Source organism: Bufo gargarizans, chromosome 3 (genome assembly GCF_014858855.1).
Source record: "Bufo gargarizans isolate SCDJY-AF-19 chromosome 3, ASM1485885v1, whole genome shotgun sequence".
NCBI classification, from domain to species: Eukaryota; Metazoa; Chordata; class Amphibia; order Anura; family Bufonidae; genus Bufo; species Bufo gargarizans.
In genome coordinates this window covers 101,631,923-101,653,630 of record NC_058082.1, presented here as the reverse complement: position 1 = coordinate 101,653,630, position 21,708 = coordinate 101,631,923, and the positions used below count along the sequence as shown (strand labels likewise).

Here is a 21,708-nt window from a genome sequence, read left to right as displayed (position 1 = left end):
AAGATTGAAATTTTTGTCCCAAGTTAGCGGAAAGGGAGACTGAGAAAATACAATAAAATAAAAATTTCCACTAACTTGTGGCAAAAAAAATAAAAATTTGATGAACTCGCCATGCCCCTCATTGAATACCTTGGGGTGTCTTCTTTCCAAAATGGGGTCACATGGGGTATTTATACTGCCCTGGCTTTTTAGGGGCCCGAAAGCATCAGAAGTAGTCTGGGATCCAAATGTCTAAAAATGCCCTCCTAAAAGGAATTTGGGCCGCTTTGCGCATCTAGGCTGCAAAAAAGTGTCACATGTGGTATCGCCGTACTCGGGAGAAGTTAGAGAATGTGTTTTGGGGTGTCATTTTACATATACCCATGCTGGGTGAGATAATATCTTGGTCAAATGCCAACTTTGTATAAAAAAAATTGGAAAAGTTGTGTGACACTTTTTTGCAGCCTAGGTGGGCAAAGGGGCCCACATTCCAAAGAGCACCTTTCGGATTTCACCTTTTTTTTTTTTTTTTTTTTTACAGATTTTGATTTCAAACTTCTCACGCATCTGGGCCCCTAAAATGCCAGGGCAGTATAACTACCCCACAAGTGACCCCATTTTGGAAAGAAGACACCCTAAGGTATTTTGTGATGGGCATAGTGAGTTCATGGAAGTTTTTATTTTTTGTCACAAGTTAGTGGCATATGAGACTTTGCAAGAAAAAATAAAAATAATCATTTTCCGCTAACTTTGACAAAAAATAAAAAGTTCTATGAACTCACTATGCCCATCAGCGAATACCTTAGGGTGTCTACTTTCTGAAATGGGGTCATTTGTGGGGTGTTTGTACTGTCTGGGCATTGTAGAACCTCAGGAGACATGACAGGTGCTCAGAAAGCCAGAGCTGCTTCAAAAAGTGGAAATTCACATTTTTGTACCATAGTTTGTAAATGCTATAACTTTTACCCAAACCATTTTTTTTTTATTTTTTTTTATTTTTTAATCAAAGACATGTAGAACAATAAATTTAGCGGAAAATTTATATATGGATGTGGGTTTTTTGCAAAAAAAAGCATTACATTTCGATTAATAAAAAAAAAGTAAAATGTCAGCAGCAATGAAATACCACCAAATGAAAGCCATTAGTGAGAAGAAAAGGAGGTGGAAGTGGTTAAAACGCTTTGACTTCTCCAGGCCATTCTGAGAGTTTTTTCATCACATATTGTACTTCATGACAGTGATAAAATAGAGTAAAAAAATAGATTTTTATTTATAAAAATTATAATTTGCCAAAACTTTGGAAAAATTTGCTATTTTCAAAGTTTCAATTTCAAAATGACCCCATTCTAGAAACTAAACCTCAAGGTATTCAAAACTGATTTTACAAATGTGGAACACCTAAAGGGTTAACAAGAATTAATGGAAATAGATACAATTTCAAAATTTAACTTTTTTTGGCAGATTTTTCATTTTAATATATATTTTTTTCCAGGTACAAAGCAAGGGTTAACAGCCAAACAAAACTCAATATTTATGGCCCCGATTCTGTAGTTTACAGAAACACCCCATATGTGGTTGTAAACTGCTGTACAGGCACACGACAGGGCGCGGAAGGAAAGGAATGCCATACGGTTTTTGGAAGGCAGATTTTGCGGGACTTTTTTTATACCATGTCCCATTTGAAGCCCCCCTGATGCTCCCCTAGAGTAGAAACTCCAAAAAAGTGACCCCATTTAAGAAACTACAATTTTTTTTTGTCATTTACAACATTCATCTGACAGGTTAGATCATGTGGTATTTTTATAGAGCAGGTTGTCACGGATGTGGCGATACACAAGAAAAAAAATAAAAAAATTGTATACATAGGTAAGTTTTACACAATGATTTCATATTTGAAACAAAAAAAAAAAATGTTTTAGTGTCTCCATATTCTGAGAGCCATAGCTTTTTCAGTTTTTGGGCGATTGTCTCAGGTAGGGGGCTCATTTTTTGCGGGATGAGGTGACTTAGATTGGTACTATTTAAGTGGGCATACGCCTTTTTGATCGCTTTCTGTTGTACTATGATTTAAAGGTGACAAAAATAGTTTATTTAGCAGAGTTTATTTTTTATGGTGTTCATCTGAGGGGTTAGGTCATGTGATATGTTTATAGAGCCGATTGATACACGTGGCGATACCCCAATATGTATTTTTAACCCCTATTTACCAATTTTTTTAACTTTATTTGGGGAAAATGTTTTATTTTTACTTTAAACTTAATTTCCCCCCCCACTTAATTTTTTGTCCCACTTTGGGAGTCTGATCCTTTACAATGCATTCCAAAACTTCTGTATTGGAATGCATTGGCTGTATGAGTAATACAGCGAGTATTACTCATACAGCTTCCGGCCTGTGAGATCCAGGGGGCTGGATCTAACAGGCTCGTCACCGGAAGACAGCGCAGATGCCTCAGGAAGGCATTGCGCTGCCTTCCATGCCATCAGGTCCTCCCCACAGCCCCATGGCACCACCCGCACAATAAAAAGCCGCAGGTCTGAATTGACCTGCGGGTGCGCTGAGGTACAAGCTGTTTCAGTGATCAGAAATACACAGGGCGTACCAGGACATAAGAGCGTTTCTGTACGCCGTGTCCTGAAGAGGTTAAGCTCCCAGTCTGCCCCTGAGTACAGTCAAGCACAACATCTAATGAGAGCATCCATGCTCTGAATTAGTGTCAGCACCAGTCTCAATAACTGAAATACGCATGCACAGTTCAGTTTGAGGCAAATGCAAGCACAAGAATTCAGAGCACATGGGCGCTCACATTAAATGTTGTGCATGCGCAAGATTTAACTTAACTCTTCCTGGGAGGGTGATGGGATATTTTAGATAAAGAAAGACTGTTCTTATTCAACAACCATCCTACTACAGCCCGTTATTTTCTACCAAAAGTACATAAAAACTTGACAAATCTGCCAAGGAGACCCATCATCTCTGGAATAGACTCACTCACATCTAATATTTCCGCCTAAGTCGATAGATTCCTTCAAAGTTATGGGAAAGAGCTTCCCTCCTACCTCCGCGATTCCTTGGACCTGATCAATTCAGTCATTTGGAAAGATGAATATTACTGGGTCACTCTAGATGTAACCTCTATATAGTAACATCCGTCATGATTTAGGCTTGAATTCGGTACAATTTTTTCTTACCAAAGACTCACTACTTCCTGCCATACAAAAAGAATTTAATGAAGTCTATTGATTTTATCCTTAATCATAAAATTTGTCATTAAAAAGAAAAGTTATGTACAAACGAAAGGTACAGCAATGGGCACAAAATTTGCCCCTTCATACGCCAACTTATTCGTAGGACTATTTGAAGCCCATCAAGGTCTTTAATCCCATCCCAGAATCATTTTTTACCACAGGTATATAGATTATATCATCTTGATCTGTGATAGCAGAAAATAACTTTTAGAGTTTATCAAGAACTTAAACCAAAATGATTGGGGGCTAGAATTCAGTCTGGAATATGATCAGAAAAAGGCTGTTTTTCTAGACCTCAAATTAGAAATCGTCGCTAACACTATACGCACAAGCACCCATTTTAAAACAAGTAGACACCAATAGCTACTTAGATTTCTCCAGTCGTCATCTTTCCAAATGGAAACAGAATATTCCATTTAGTCAAATGAAAAGGGTAGGAAGAAACTGCTCGGAAAACGAAATTTTAGAAAAACAGCTAGAGGTCTTAAAAACCCGGTTTACTGAAGAGGGTTATCCCAAACATTTAATCAAATCATCCACCGAAAGAACACTCATTTTGGATCAGAAAGCAGCCCTAAAGCCAACTTCGAAAACAAATAGTAGCGACAAAAATTCCTACCAATATAACTTGATCACAAGATATAATACCCAACATGGTGAAATCAGAAAAATCATGAACAAACACTGGGGGATTCTATTGAAAGACACTATCCTCAAAGATGTGTTACCAACAAATACTTCTATCATGTTCAGGAGGGCACAAACGTAAAAAAAATATGTTAGCCCCCTCATGTCCTAAAATAACAACTACCACTAAAAACACCTCAACTTCAAGAGATAAAGAAACCACACAAGGAATATATAGATGCAGGATTACCAGATGCAAATGCTGTAGGATGATTAACCATGGGACCACTGAACTAGCAATCACACCAAGCGACGTATGGAAATTCAGACAAGAGATAAGTTGCAACACTAAAAATGTGATCTATCTATTAACCTGTCCATGTAACATAAGATATGTAGGGGGAACTACCCAAGCAGTAAGAGATAGGATGACAGAACATCGGTCAAATATAAAGCAAGGAATTACCACACAGTGTGTCAAGACATTTTTTGGAGAAACACAATAGCAATCCTGCTCTACTAAAAGTAACCCCTTTAGAGCATATCACGCAGTCTTACCAATCACTGTGCAGAAAATAAATGCACTGGATTTTCCGCTTGAACACACCATCTCCCCATGGGCTAAACGAAACATTAGAATACACCAACTATTGACACTAAACTAAAATCAGATATATTCATACAAAGATATTGACACCAGTATTCAGTACTGCTACTATGAACAGTGGACCATAGGACATGTTAACAAATACATACCCCCTAATCCCATATCAGTAAGGCTTAGAAAAAGTTTAGTCTTACTGTATATACGATGTAATCATAATCACCATCAATTAGGGTCTCTCCAATTGGGGGAAGAGAGAATATAGCTATATATCCATCTATACATATCTGCCCTGGAAAGTGAGGGGTTGTTTCAGTATTATTGCCCTTTGTTTAGACCGGATCTTCTGTTTCTTTGCCTCTGATCAGACGCACTTACCATACTATAGATATCCATACATTTCCATTTTTTATGTTGCACCAGAATTTTATTATAATATATATATATGTTTACGTTCCTTATACAATCATTTGATGGTTTGTTTTTTATATAGTTTACACTATATTTGTGTGTGCATAAAGATATATAGTCTCTTTATATAGATATGTATATTTTTATATATCTTTATGATCCTTTTATATATAATCTTATATGCACATACTAAGAACCTACTACTGAGAAAAGCATATGTTTTATATCTCTATATAATTTTATATTCTATACAATCCAGATCTTTACTTTCAACACAGGTTTCTTTTATATATAAATTCCCTTTAGGTACTTCGTTTTAAATCCCTCTATTATGGCATAGTTTCTTTAGACCCCTTTTGCCCTCCCCTTCCCCATGCACACACCTACTCATGCACAGAGAACAGTTATGTGGCTGCCACTTGCGTTCCAATACCCGGAAGTAGTCGGAGATCCGGATGTGACATCACATCCTTTTGACAGTGGCTAAACACAAACCATCCCCCATCTGCTAAGACAGGGTTACACCTAAGCAACAACCCTTCTTTTAGATTTACTCTAGCATTTAAAAGTATTTACAAATTTGTTAGCCGGTTGTTAGTATCGCAAACCAGAAGTGACATCACTTCCGGTTACGCCTCCTCAGCCGGCGAAATAAGATAGGATTCTGAAGTGCTTTAGACCTTCGGGCCATGTATGTTTATATATTCTTATATATTGTCAAGCACCATACTACAGTCTGTACTATTGTTTGAAGATTATTGCATAATGTATTTTCGATTTCTATTTTGATTCGTTTGTCCTTGTGGCTCCCCTCACTTCCGGTTTGCGTTTCATGCTGGAACGCATATGCACACGCGGACCGGAAGTGAGGTCACACAGTCTGATTTTGGTGCCGAAAACATAAGACAGTGACCCCCCAAGAAAGTATGCTCCTGATGAAGGGGCTTTATACATGTCCCCAAAACGCATTGGGCCTTCTCTTCACCCTACCCCGAATGCTTAAAGGAATTAACAAGACGTACCAGCTACAGGACTGCTGTTATTTTCCTGACATTCTAGAAGCGAACCAGGTGCAGGAAGGAAGGGTTTGGGGGTGTCTTGAGTTTATCCTCTCTCTCTCCTCCTGGGTGAAGCGAGTACAAAATTTGTTTCACTTTTATTTCACCTTCCAGATGTGTTTTATGATATTGGCACAAATTGATTATATACTGTGCAATCAATGTTCCAGTTTGTCAGACGGATTGACTCTGGTAACACATTCTTAAATCATTTTAATAAAGAGTGGCGCCCCCCTATGAGATAAAAACTTTACACTATTCTCAGATTGCATTCTCTTGCCTGGGTACGTATCCCAGTCAAGCTCACCTCATTGGCAGCCTTCTCAATTTATTTGCTCAAAAGAGTTTTTTCACCCAGTATCCAGAGTAAAATTACTGCAATTATTTATTTTTTAATTTGGACCGATACCTTTGGCGCCCTGCGAGTTATGTCTCCTGACCTTCATCTCGAGAGCCAGGTGACTAACATTCTCTCTTTCCTGTCCCTGATAGGAAAAAAACCCCAGCAATACTGCCACTCCGTTTAAGCTATTAATTTATCTGTGGCCATTTTACAAACAAAATTTATTCTCTGAGTCAGTACGATTACCAAATACATAGTTTTTTTTAAAATGTTTTACTACCCAAAAAGGTCCATAACTTTCTACAGAACTGTCTAAGGGCTTTATTTTTACAGGATGATTTGTTTTTTTATGGCGTTCACCATATAGGATAAATTGAATAATTGCATATATTGCACTATTCATATAGTGCAATGCATTTTAGGCCTCATGCACACGACTGTCAGTGATTTGGCTTCAGTGGTCCGTGTCAGATTTTTCTTCAGTCTTGTTTCCTTGTCTTTTGTCCGACAGGGGTTAAGGGGTTAATATATCATAGGTCTGTTTCTTGTAACTACACATTGGTCCCCATTTCTTCACAACACCGTGGCTATAAATATACTACTGTTATAACACACTGTATTGCGCCCCCCCCCCCCAGGTGTGTCTCAAGTGGACGTAGTTATTTGTCACTTTAGTCCATATGTACGGTGAATATAGCCTATAGGGTTTCTCGGGATGGGGTTAATATAGCCTATAGGGTTTTTCTGTATATGTATATACAGCTGCGGTAGGTCATCTCTTATGTGCGGTATTCGATATAGCGCTATTCTCCTTTTCCCCCCCCCATCTATCCTTCCTGACATTCCTAATCGCCGATTGTTCCCTGCATTATATCTATGGGTGTGTTGACACTCAGTGCAGGATTGCGGTGTGTCAGGGTGGGTATACACTCACACCCACCATCACATGATCCGCCAGCTGCTGCTTGATCCGCCCAGCAACGGGAGGGGCTTCTCCTATTTAAACTGCAGAGAGGGGTGGCCATATTACAGCCACCATAGTGCCGAAGCTGTCGCCTCACCACCCGAGGCATATGGCACCTTTAGGTTTGTTTTTCCTGTACTTGACATAGCTCCTGATGAGCCTCTATATGGTGAAACGTCAAGCTCTAAAATTAGGTTTAGGGCACGGCCATAGCGCATCCATACGTGATCTGTTCAGGGCAGACAGCCGCTTGCTGGATTAGTCCGGACTATTGACTGATATACAGGGATCAACAATTCACCTAAGGTTCAGTCAATTAGGATTACCCATGTTAGGCTGATAGTTCCCTTCCCCCTGGCAATGCATAGTCAAAGACATGGTATACCCTTTTTTGATATAGCACACATTAGCCTGTGATTATCACATCACAGTAGTTTCACAGGAGCTATATCCACGCTAGGTTACCATTTCTCACCCAGCATTTGTATACATGTTTGGTCACTAGCTGATGCAGCAAGTGCTTCCTCACCCGACGTACATAGCCATAGGTACTGGTGGGGTCTGACCGGATCTTACAAATGCCCAGTGACCAAATACAATCTTTGTATTTTTATTTAGGGACCTGAACACCTCTCCCTATTTTAGCGTATAGCCAATAAATTTCAGTTCTCTTATTCACAACATTTCTTCCAGCTGTGACTCCATTTACAAATCGTACAATGTAAATTTCCTAGCAGTGTGTTTCCAAAGTATCCATTGTTGGGTGACTAACCCATTTTGGCCGTCAAAAAACCCCTGCTCTGCATTGTTCACAAGGAACTTAATTTAGTAAAAACGTCTGTTACTTTGGTGGGTAACCGCAAAAATGAGAGCGTCAAACACTTGTTGTGATGCTGCTGGTGTTTGACCACGTCCTCTCCCTGCAACAGGAGCTCCATCTGTGCCAACTATACACGCACACATGTGAAACACCTTCCTCAGGTGAAGGAAGGCAACAGAACCTTCAGAGTTATTTGGTAGGCCCGAATGCCGCTCTACAAATTGTGAGGCCAGGACAAGTACACGCAATAGATTGTGTGGCTGACAGTGCCTCCAGTTCCTTCACATTGATCTTTCAGCAGGGGACTGGGTGGGAGACAGTTGGCACCTGCAGCCCATGGCCATCAGTCTTTCACCTCACCCCCTTGCAAATCAGCCAAGCAGTCTGAGCACCAAGTAATGCAGCAGTCTTCTGCTTTTTGATGACTGCTAGCAGGGTTTCCCAGGGCCATCCACATAGCCCTGCGCCAGAAGACGAGATTGAGCGCACCGATGCCCAACCACTTATGGGTCAAGACGAGTACATGGGAGGACCATCGCAGCATGTCTCAGATGACAAAACTGGTGCTGTGGCTTTCTGCCATGTGCAGACCGACAAGGAGGGCAGGTGTGAAGACTGAGTGGAAGATGTGGAGGACAATGAGGTCCTCGACCCCACATGAAATCAAGGTCATGCAAGTGACCTGTGTAGTTTGGAGGAAGAGGCGTTTGTCGCACAGAGCCACCAGCACAGCAAAAGAGGGAGCAGGGTGCAAAAGTGGAGCGGCCGTCCCCTAGACAGTACGCCTGCTACTGCCCACAGCACCAAGGGACCAAGCACACCAAAGCCAGCTCCAAGGAGTTCCCTGGCATGGCAGTTCTTCAGACAATGTGCTGACGACAAGACACAAGTGGTTTGCACGCTGTGCAATCAGAGCCTGAAGCAAGGCATAAGTGTTCTAAACCTGAGCACAACCTGCATGACCAGGCATTTAAGTGCAAAGCACGAGCTGCAGTGGAGTAGACACCTCAAAAAACCAAGAAAGGTCTCTGGCTCCTCCTGCTTCCGTCTCTGCCTCTTCGTCCACCTCTGGAGTGACAGTGGCACCTGCCACCCTGAAAACTGAGGATTTGGCAGCTGTGAACCGAGAACAAGGCAGGTGATTTGACTCCGCCACTAGAAAAGCATGCGTATGCAGAAGTCAAGATTAAGAAAATTGCATTTACTATAAATTAATAAAAGCAGGTTAACAGTGATGTTAGAGGTAAAGACAAGCTAAATATTCAAACTAGTATAAACAATACAAGTTAAACACTGCAACAATTTTCACCTTTGCTGTATCTGTATTCGCAATGCAGACACTAAGAAATAATAGTCCCAGAAACTGTCCCTAACTGACCCCAACTTTCAAGCGGGTGCACACCCCCTTATCCCAGTGGTCCAAGTGGACCGCAGCGCTTACAGTTTGTGGAAGTGCACGGTGGGGCCCAATGTCGTCTTTTTCCTTTAACCAGCACAGGATCTGCAACAAAGAAGTCCTCTTCAGCAGAGTGGAAAACCAGTTGAATATAATCTAGAATTTTACAGTTACTGTCCAGTACCTCAACAGCACTGAGTCTTTACTGTTTGGGGCAATCCACTCAGCCCAGTGTCTGCTCCACAGGTTAGTTGCTGCATGCAGTCCTTTTCAACTTGGCTTCACTAAATGCACGGTTTCTTTGTACTCCATCCATCTCTAGACCGAAGTTCACACAGCTTGGCTGTAGAGGGAAGTCCTTTAGTAACTCCACACACGTCTTACACAGCACAGAACTTGTTTTCCATCTTGCCAATATGGCAGCAGCTGCAGTTCAAGTCTCTTCCTCCTTTCTGCTCACACTGAGGCAGGCTGACATAAGGGGAGTGTCACTTCAACACTTAGCTGCTGCCTTAAAGAGCCAGTATCACAGTAATACACTCTCTCTATGGTAAACTCCAATGCAAATTGGTCCTATGCTGCCATCTACTGACCAAACGAATACCGCAGACATTTTACATTAAATTTTAACAGTTTACCAGGATAATGAAACTTAGAGGCATTACATGACTGTTTCTTACACAGCAACGCCACCACCTTGGTCACCAAGCATCTCCACAATGTCCCATGGAAGCATTCAAACACTGGAGCAAAAGAGGAAGTACCCTCCTACCCACCTATGATCCCTGGCCCTGAATGCCAGCATTTCCAAATCCCTGGCCTTCGAAATGCTGTCATTCTGTCTGCTGGACACAGACAGTTTTAAGAATCTGATGGCGGTGGCTGTCCCACAGTAAGTTGTGCCTAACCGCCACTACTTTTCCAGGCGAGCCATCCCTTCCCTGCACCACCAAGTGGGGGACAAAATCAGGTGTGCACTATGCAACGCCATCTGTGGCAAGGTCCACATAACTACGGATACGTGGACCAGTAAGCATGGTCAGGGACGTTATAACTCCCTAACACACTAGGTAAATGCAGTGGCAGCTGGGCCTGAGGCAGATAGCAGTTTGGCACATGTCCTTCCATCACCAAGGATTGCAGAGAGTCCCTTTGCCTCCTGTTGCTTCCTCCTCTACCGCCTCCTCACCCAGTCAGCGTAACACCTTCACCACAGCAAGGGGGAAACGACAGCAGGCAGTTTTGAAACTTCCTGTTTGGGGGACAAACCCCACACCGTCCACACAGGAGCTGTGGACGGGAATGGAACAGACTGATGAGTGGTTGGTGCCAGTGAGCCTCAAGCCTGGTGGTGTGCAATAATGGGCGAAATCTCGTAGCAGCTCTGGGCCTAGCCGGTTTGACGCACATACCTTGCCTGGCACATGTGCTGAATTTAATAACTTGACCCACCCTCTCAACCCAATCAGATTTCAGCCATTGACCTCCCTTGGATGTGGATCCTCTTTCTCAGGCCCCCTCTCCAGCATGGAACCCCGATTCCCCATGATCACCATGGTAGGTGCATAAAAGAACAATTGAAAATTGATAGAAAAAATGTCCAATTGGATTGTGGACGTCACGGGGATGTGTGACATGGTGGAGCAGTATGTGTGCACATGCCTACACGTACTGACTGATGGTCTGTCCCCTTCAACTTCTGGGTCTCCAAATTGGGCACATGGCCTGAGCTTGCCCTTTACACCTTGGAGGTGCTGGCCTGCCCTGCAGCCAGTGTATTGTCTGAACATTTGTTTAGCATGGCAGGGGGAGTTATCACAGACAAGCTCAGCTGCCTGTCTACAGCCAATGTTGACAAGCTCACGTTCATTAAAATGAACGAGGCAGGGATCCCACAGGACTTGTCTGTACCTTGTGCAGAATAGACAAGTATACCAGCCTCACCCAGCCATTGTTGTACTCCAGCACAGCGTTTTATTTTTTATATATTTGTTTTGGGGTCTACCCAAATTTAACAAAAAATTAAAACAAAGCCAAAAAACAGTGTTGGCTACCTCGTCCACAGCAGCTTCCACTTACACCGCTACGTCCACTGCCTTCTCAACCTCCTACTCCATATGGACCTCCTCCTCCTAGATCTGATTTTTTATTTTTATGTATTTTATGTTATTTTAAGTCATTTCCCGATCCACATTTGTTTGCAGAGCACTTGCCATGCTCTTAACCACATTTTGCTGCCTTTTGCAGCCCTCTAGCCCTTTCCATGACTTTAGAGCCATTTTAGCGCTCCAAAGTTCGGGTCCCCATGGACTTCAATGGGGTTCGGGGTCAAGTTCTGGTCCCAAACTTTTGCGAAGTTTGGCCGAACCCGAACTTCCAGGTGTCCGCTCAACTCTAACAAGCATTCCTACGAACACTTGTTAGCAATTATCTGACCAATGCTTGGCCAGTGTAAATAAGGCTTTAGACTCACAATTAGGGCTCATGCACACGGCTGTTGCAAATCACGGATAACAGCCACAGAACGGCCACTGTCGGACCACAGAACAGACTTATGGATGCAGACAGCACACAGTGTGCTGTCCACATCTTTTGCAGCCCCATTTAAGTGAGGGCTCATGCACACGAACATTTTTTCTTTCCGTGTATGTTCTTTTTTGCAGACTGTATGCAGTACCATTCATTTCAATGGGTCGAAAAAAAAAAAGAAAAGGAAGTTTCTCTGTGTGCATTCCGTTTCCGTATGTCCCATTATTGTCCACATTATGGACAAGGATAGGACTGTTCTATTAGGCACCAGCTGTTCCGTTCCGCAAAATACGGAATTCACACAGAAACCATCCGTATTTTTTGCAGACTGCAAAAATACATATGGTCGTGTGTATGAGTGTCCAGATACCACCAGCAAAAAAACGACGACCAATTGCAGACCAAAAATACATTTGTGTGCATGAGCCCTTCAGTTCTCATGATAGAATTTACTGCATCATAATGTGTTAGGGAAGCAGCCCGCCGGCACCCCCATATAATGCCCATTGTTGTCCGCAATTGTGGACAAGAATAAAACATGTTCTATTTTTTTTTTCCCGGAGCCGCGGACCAGACGATCAGCAGCGTGCTATGGAAATGCAGATGTGCTGTCTGCATTCATGCCGACCTCAGAATGAATGGGTCCATGCCCGTTCCGCAAAATTGCAGAACAGATGTGGACCCATTTGCGGATGTGTGAATGGAGCCTTAGTTGGTCCAAGAGATGCAGCAGACACATTGACCATGCCTGGTCCAGGAACCAGTCCTAATGGAGAAGACAAGTCACTCACCTGAGAGTGGCTCCAGAGGACATTTACTCTCACAGCTTTGCATGTGCAAGTCAAGCTCCTTCTTGGGCACCCTATGACGAGCATTAAATGGACAAGTGGCCAGCACTTTTGCTACAGCTTGATTATTCTGTTAAAAAAAAAAAAAAAAAAAAAAAAAATAGTAAATTTGGGGTTTTGCAGTTTCTTATGATTTCAAATCAACTTAAGGCACACATACAACAACACCTGACAGCATTTCTTGCACCAATCTTAAAAAACTTAAAGGGTTTCTACCACCTCATTTGGACCCAATTAGCTATCAGACACTAGCGATCTGCTCTACCTAACCATGCTATTCTAAGACCTTTGTTTGCAGCCATTACACTAAAAAAACAACTTTTATTGCTATGCAAGTGAGCCTCTAGGTGCTATGGGGGTGTCTTTTCAGCACCTAGAGGCTCTGTATACTCACCCTGTATTCCGCCCCGCTCGTCCGTCAAGCCTGCCCATCTCCTCTAGATGCCAGCCTCCATCGGCCGAATTCTTGCGCCTGCGCCGCGTGAGTCTGTATTCGGCGCAGTGACTGACCAGCAGTCGTCTGTTCCTCGGAGCACTGACGTAATCTGCGCAGGTGCAGTGGAGATGCCGGCGCAGGGAGCGGTCAGACAGTCACTGTGCCTGCATCGAATACAGATGCACACGTGCGAGAATTCGGCCGATGGATGAGATGAAGGCTGGCAATCTAGAGGAGATGGGCAGGCTTGACGGACAAGCGGGGTGGAATACAGGGTGAGTAGATGGTCTCGGTGCTGAAAAGACGCCCCCAAAGCACCTAGAGGCTCATTTGCATAGCAATAAATTTTGCATTATTCATTCAGAAAAAGTAAAAAAATATCAGTCTTGACTTACATTGAAAGTCAAATGGGGGACAGATCTGTTTTCAATTGCACCATATTGTGTCAGTGAAAAATGGATCCGTCCCCATTGACTTTCATTGTAAGTCAGGACGGATCCATTTGGCTCCGCATAGTCAGTCACCAAAACGCTGCAAGATGCGTTTTAGTGACAGTCTAAAAAAAGGCAACGGAGACCAAACGCAGCCAAATTATGCATTCTGAACGGATCCTTATCCATTCAGAATGCATTGGGGCTGAACTGATCCGTTTTGGGCCGCTTGTGAGCCCTGAAACGGATCTCACAAGCGGACCCAGAAACGCCAGTGTGAAAGGAGCCTTAAACTCTTTGGTTGTTTCATGCGCCAGAAAATTCAATCTATGTCAGCAAGGACCTGGTGTAAATTCAGTCCTGCCATTTCCCCAGTCCCTTTCTACAAAGGGCATTGGAAAAGGGAGCTACTGTATGTGGCAATAATCAACCAACTAAATGTAATAAAATATGTGATACATGGATGTCATAGGCCAGGCATGCTCAACCTGCGGCCCTCCAACTGTTGTAAAACTACAATTCCCACAATGCCCTGCTGTAGGCTGTTCAGGCATGCTGGGAGTTGTAGACCAAAACAAACAAGTGGAATTATTGTATCAAAATATCATTTATTATAAAATACAAAGTATGGAGAGACAACAGGATGGTATACAGTATACGGAGAAGCACAGGGCCAATGACACCAAAAAACTACCAGTAAATCTGTGCAGTGTAAAGCACAGGTAAGTACAACCAATGAATCAAGGCTAAAAGCTCAAGGATAGGCAGGACAGTATGACACGAGAAGGTCGCCCTGATAGAGCTATGTACACAAGGTACAAAAGACCATACCTGGTAACCCGTGAGCCATCGCACATGTCAAAATACATAGGCGCCGAGACTGACTAATATGATAATCAATCCAAGGTAGGAATCAATGTCTAAATCTCAAAGATAACATGCACCTAGATCCAAGGGACCCACTATGGATATATACCGGGGTACCCTATAGGGAATGTGGGGCTGTACTAATGACAGGACGTACCTGAAGACATGGTAGTGAGGTGGATGTCAGACCCTGAGCGCGAGACCTCGACACGCGTTTTACCTTAGTGGCTTCGTCAGGAGGTACTAAATGGTAAGTAAGCAGGGTATATATAGGCTTGAATAGAGGTGGGATGATGGAGAAGTATTGACAGGATACGACGCACCTGCGGTCCACACAATCGGGCGCGGAGAACACCATGATCCACGGTGCCACCTCTCAGCGTGTCCATGTCTGCGCACCGCGCATGCGCGGCGCTTGCAGACATCACGGAGCGCGTCGAGATGGCGCCGTGCAGCGCATGCGCACCGCACGACCCAGTGGAACGCAGGTGACCCGCAACTCACAGCGATGAATAGGGAACTCCAGATGGACATGTTCAATACTATTGGAGGCACACTATATCCATATTGGGTCCCATGCTGGGAGTTGTCGTTTTGCAACAGCTGGAGGGCCGCAGGTTGAGCATGCCTGTCATAGGCTCCTGCACATACTAGATTTTAAGAAGTTTGGAAAACATGTTAGCTTTCATGCAGAGCTACTCTAGTAGGAGGGTGACAACAGGGATCTGCAATGTCACGTTTGAGATGCACCTGCGTACCATAATGCTGTACAAGTCACAACTGCATCCTATTACCGTATTATTTCTTCTGTCTACATTTACAATGGCCGCCTGGTTTTGAGATGCAATTCATACAGCAGCATTCAGCCACATCCCAAGTGCAGCACGCCTTGTGTAGTTGAACACAAATAGCAAATAAGTCTCATGGCACTTACCTCTCTGCATTTTACAAGATGATATGGAAACCTGCTTGGACGAATCAGGTGGTTCTTATCATATGGGCACTGGAGAAGACCATCTGAAGCCATGAGCACTAAAAAATAAAAAAATAAAGCTTTTTCTCGTGTACAGTATGACCTACTGTACATGATGTAGTTAGAGTGCATTCACATTGTGTTTTTTGCTGCAGTTTTCTCCACAATTGTGACAAACTGACCAGATGTGCAAAATCAAATATCCTTTAATTGGGTTATTCGATCTGGGACATTTATGGCATGTTATAATATGCCATAAATGTCAGGTCCCACCTCAGATCCTTACCCATATCCAAACCCAGTACACCCCTCCCCCCCGTGAACTGAGATCACAACGCACATGTGCAGTGTCCTGTCCATTCACTGCTCTGGTACTCACAAAAATAGGTGAGAGCATACTGTGCCATGCTCAGAACTCCTATACTGTCGAGTGGAGGGGGCCGCACTTGCACAGCTTGTGCCCTCTTCACACTAGATTCCTTTTGGAGACAATAGCAGGTCCCAGAGGTGGGACCTGGGTCTGATCTTTATGGCATATCCTAGCAATATGCCATAAGTGTTCCAGATCGGACGACCCCTCCTGACTAGTCTCTTCTAGCCACTACTTTCATCCCCCTGTAACATCTATTCTTAGGACTAATGCGCAATTCCTTTATTATCCCTGATAATTCATTTATAAGTATTTGCAACTTGCAACAAAGGTTGATCTGGGTATTACTTGTTCCTGTAGAGTGACACTGGCAGCACTGATTGGATAGTGTCAGACTGTGCAGGGATGCAAACTGCTGGCATTGAATTTATAACTGCTAGCAGGAATAGATGAATGACAGTTTAAAGGGGTTGTCAGTTATGAAAAAAATATAGCACTGAAAATCTGATACATAACTGATCTAAGCAAGTTTTAAGGAAAAAAAAATAACAACAATATGCGTTCGGGTGTCCGCCTGGCCGCGCGGAGGCGAGCGGATCCGTTCCGACTTACAATGCAAGTCAATGGGGACGGATCCGCTTGAAGATGACACCATATGGCTCAATCTTTAAGCAGATCCGTCCCCCATTGACTTTCAATGTAAAGTCGGAACGGATCCGCTCAGTCTACTTTCAGACTTAGAAAATTTTTCTAAGTTCCAATGCAGACGGATCTGTTCTGAACGGAGCCACCGTCTGCATTAATATGAGCGGATCCGATCGAACGCAGGTGTGAAAGTAGCCTTAATTGGAAAGCTGTTACATTTGCTTAGTTAGGAACATAGAAAGAACAAAAAAATAACTGATAACCCCTTTAAGAATGTATGCGCCAAAATTACTACAAGGGGGATACAAGAATTTACTTCACAAAAAACAACATCAGGATTGGCGATATGTCCTCTTTAACATAAGACACAAGTGCAGAAGAGCATGTTACACCAAGACAGATTTATAGGTGCATCACAAGTTTCAGGCTGGCTTGTGTCAGTGACTTGCTTAGAGGGGCACTCTGCACATCTACAGTATGCCTTACATAGGAACTGTAAATGCTGCATGCATGGTTTCTTGCACGTGAATGAACTGCAGTGCATCTCCCCAGTCTAAGGCTGAATGCACATGTTGCATCACATCTAGTTTTAGTTCATAAAAGTTATAGGAAGTGTGGCAGAAAAGCATAAACCCCACAAACTTAGCATGTACTATACTTGCATACAGCTCACTTTCAAAAATGCTGCATGCTTTTAGAACTTTGGTTTTTAAAGACCCCATGCAATTTAAATCCTTGGCTGAATGCACATCTGCTGCAAAATTTGCACGCAACAATATATTTTTATGTAGCGTTTGGCTCCAGTTTGAGGCTGGATCATTTCCCTCCCATTAACATTTTAGAAGTTGCATGCAGTATTCCGGTGCAGTTTTCTATGGCCAAAATGGTTTAAAAACATTTTTTCTACAAGTTGGACAAAGCCATGACTGCAGTCACAGCAATATATCCCCATCTCCAAGTGGCAAACAGACTATGGAGGACACAAACTCCCTGGGGGAATTGCTGCAATTCTATTGAAACTATTGGTGTTCAGGCCGTGCAATGTATTTATCTAGCTGCCTATTGCACACCAGTTCCATCAAGGCCATGTTCATGGAGTATTAAACTGCCGGCGAACATCCCAATGAGAAGGGAGCAGTATTGTGCCTGTGTATTCACTTCTATGGGACTGCATTGAGCGATTTACTTAGAAGTCCCATAGAAGTGAATGGATCACAGAACGCACAGGGATAAAACAGCACCCTTTTCATGGGGCAGTTTGGTGGCACTTCTGGAGCCTCTCTCTTAGGGGTACCAGCCGTTAGACCCACAACAATAAACCCTTTCCCCCTATCCTGTGGCTAGGGTAAAATTGTTTTCTAGTGGCACTACAACACCTTCAATATTAAAGGGTATTCTGTTTATTTTAAGTTATCCCCTATCCACCACCAGCTGCTCCATTCATTTTGGGGGGTCCATGGGGTAGGGGGGCCACCCCATTCTTGTGAGCAGTAGGACCCCCACCCGATCTAATAGTTTTACCCTATATTAGGGGCTATTAGGACTATTTTTGCAATTCCTTTTATGACTGGCTGTGCAACAATATTTAGTCAAGTAGGCAGTTTTACACCATGTTTAGCAGGACTGGGGCATGTTGGGGGCCATCACAAGGCCATGAATCCAGCCCCGACAAATCTAACAACCCTAGTGAAAAACCTACTCCAGCCAGAGCGTAAAAAGCCGGTCTTAGTAAGTGACCCCCAGGGTGTTTTTGGAAAACAGATACACTCACCATCTGCATACAAACTTTTGACTGGTTCAAACACATCCTGTGTAAACCTGGCTTTAATGTTTCTGTAAGGCCTCACGGACACAACCATATCTGTTTTGCGGCCTGCAAACCACGGATGCGGTCCATGTACCATCACATCCACATTTATCAAGTTCACCTGTTTTTAGGTGTAAAATTAGACTGGTGTTTTTGATTAGGCTGTCAGTTTTTTTGCCTAGTATTTATTAAAATTCACACAGCACTTCATGAATTAGACTAGGCGTTTTAGTCTGACCTCTGGTTCTTGATCTGTTCATATTCACTTAAACTAGTTTAGTTTATTAGCACATGAAAAATAGTCACATCCGTGCAGAGAAAAGTCACTTCTCCCTGAAAGTGTGACTTAAAGGGAACCTGTCACCGGGATTTTGTGTATAGAGCAGAGGACATGGGTTGCTAGCACATCCGCAATACCCATAACTCTGTGTGCTTTGTGTAAAAAAAAAAAAATAAATATATGATACATATGCAAATGAACCTTAGATGAGTCCAGGACAGGACTCATCTCATGTTAATTTGCATATGTATCAAATAATTTTTTTTTTTTATTTTTTTTATTTTTTTACACAGAGCTATGGGGACTGGGTATTGCAGATGTGCTAGCGGCCATCTAAAAACCCATGTCCTCAGCTCTATACACAGGTTCCCTTTAATGCTGCTCGAATAATAGCAAGGCAGCCCCAGAGTAGAGTAAAATTGTGTGAATGGACTCTAAGGGCACATTCACACAACCATAGTGTTTTGTCGATCCGCAAAACACAGATACCGGCCTGTGTGCGGTCCACAATTTGCAGACTGCACATGGCTGCTACCATCATAGAAAATGCCTATTCTTGGCTGCAATTGGACACGCTCTGTTTGCAGGGCCACAGAATGGAACTACGGATGTGGAGGGCACACGGCGGAATTGCAGACTCACACATACATCATTTGAATGAGCCCTAATTTTAACTAAAAACAGAAACACTAGTAAATATGCCCCACTGACTTGAATAGGTCTGTGGCCTGTCTTTTGCAGGCATTTTTTTGTGAAAAAGACATAGGGACACAACACACAAAATGATCTATGTGCTTTCTGCATCTGTATGTCAGCTTCTCAAAAAAGACAATTCTTATACTTCTCTGCAAAATGCAGACCCATTGAAGTCCAATGGGAAAACCCACAGCATATTACAGTACCAGCAAAGTGTAGGAGATTACACTACTCTCACGTACACTTTACATGCAGAAATTCACCTGCCATGCAGATTACAAGTTATATAGCATGCAGTTAGGTTTGCACCAAAAACACAATTCCATTACAGATTTTTGTGCAGAAATGCACATAAAACCGCACGGAAATTTGGGCAGATCTTATGTGCATTCACCCACTCATGTGCAGGGGGCCCTAGGGTGCCTTTACACGCCGCAAATTTTGTTGCAAAACTTACTGCGACAAAGCGAGTTCCATTCACCTGAATGGGGCTTGCAGAAATCCATGCGCTCACTGCTCCACTCAAATGAATGGAACTGGTTTTAAGTTGCAGAAAATTCTGCAACAAAATCTGCAGCAAGGCATCCCTAGGAGGAAGGGAAGGAGGAAAAATGCAGGGGGGAGACTAAACTATTACTGAAACTGGGTGGGGGAGGGTTAGATCTTAAAAAAAGAAAACAGCATGTCAATTTTGTAACAAAGGGCAAGGATTCTTCCTAAAAAACACACACACCACTAAGCTTCATTGTGTGAAAGGCACAAGCCTTCTTCAGCCCCCAACAACATGCTTACCTAACAAACAGGGCACTGCAGTCCTACAAGATACTATAAGAGCAGCCAGGCAATGACCGCCTGCTATAAACTCCAACATTCCTGCTGATTGGCCGTAGTACAATTCACACTAATCCCCCAGCCCTCAGTTAAGTGTCTTGTACCGTATTTCTTGTAGTATTTACTCAGGGCAGTATATAACTGTCTACATATGTGACGTTAAGTACTGGGTTAAAAATAACAAAAGTATTATGGCAGTGATACCTTTATTGGCTAACAAAAAATATATATATTTCTACATACAAATGAATATTTATGACTTGGTCTATAAATGGGGTCATTTATAATGCTTGTACCAAAGGGTGCATGCACATGCTGCAGATTTTATTGCAGAAAAGCAGCAGATTAGTGTTGAGCGAACTTCTGTTTTGAGGTTTTGCGTACAAGGTTCGGGTTAGGATTATCTAAGAGTTCCGTTATGGATTCTGCTACCACGGACCATAACTTATCCCTACTGCCGGATTAGACGCAATGTCATTCTTGATAGCGGAAAGGTTAAAAACATGAGATGAAATCCACGGTATAAGGGTACTTTCACACTTGCAGCAGAGGATTCAGGCAGGCAATTCCGTCGCCGGAACTGCCCTCCGGATCCGTCAAAACGTATGCAAACTGGATCCAACTCTCCGGTGTCATCTGGAAAAACGGATCCGGCATTAATTTATTTTCACGTCTTTTGCGGTCTGAGCATGTGCAGACCGCTATGCCAGATCCGTTTTGCCAGAACACTCGGGGCCGGATGCATTTTAATGCTCTGCATTCTGGCAAGTGTTCCAGAATTTTGGACGGAGATAAAACCGCAGCATGCTGCGGTATTATCTCTGTCCTGAAAAGGAAAAAAGACTGAACTGAAGACATCCTGATGCATTCTGAACGGATTACTCTCCATTCAGAATATATGGGGATAAAACTGATCAGTTCTTTTCCGGTATAGAGCCCCTAGGACAGAACTCAGTGCCGGAAAAGAATAACGCTAGTGTGAAAGTACCCTAAATTGACATTCTGCAGATTTCTAATCTGTAATACCACAGCTTTTCTGCTGTATATTTTTAACGCAGCACTTGCATACCTCACAACCACCCTGGATCCACCCTGGATTTTGGTGAAGGGAGCACATGTGGGCATAACTACTGTGAGGGGCACACATGTGTGCATGATTTCTGTAAGGGGCACACTGTGAGCATTGCTACTGTGAGGGGCATAATGTGGGGGATGTTACTGTGTTTTTGCATAAGGGGGGAAAAATTACTATGAGAGGTATGAATGTTGATGAGAATTCAGAAATTCTCACCCACTCTGCTGGTACTGTACAATGCAGAGGATTTGCTGCACAAAAATCCGCAACAGCAAATTCACAGCTAATCATTCATGTGTGAACCCAGCTTGGGGCACATGTGTCACGGTCCACAAAAGACGGATCCACAAAAAAACTGATGAGATCCGTGTGCATTCCGTTTTTTGCGCAACGGAACAGCTGGCACCTAATAGAACAGTCCTATCCTTGTCTGTTATGTGGACAATAAGAGGACATGTTCTACTTTTTTGCG

At 43.0% G+C, this 21,708-nt stretch overlaps 1 protein-coding gene across 1 annotated transcript in view; it reads right to left on the bottom strand.

Annotated features, from left to right (window-relative positions):
* Window positions 1–20,210, bottom strand: part of LOC122932904 (protein D7-like) — a 43,602-nt gene extending 23,392 nt beyond the window's left edge. The window contains exons 1-3 of the mRNA XM_044287575.1: window positions 20,123–20,210; window positions 15,494–15,591; window positions 12,769–12,895 (exon numbers count right to left, since the gene is read on the bottom strand). Of these exons, the coding sequence (XP_044143510.1) occupies window positions 12,769–12,895; window positions 15,494–15,591; window positions 20,123–20,201 (304 nt within the window). The 5' untranslated portion in view covers window positions 20,202–20,210. The remainder of the gene's footprint in view (window positions 1–12,768; window positions 12,896–15,493; window positions 15,592–20,122) is intronic.
* Window positions 20,211–21,708: the final 1,498 nt, after the last annotated feature.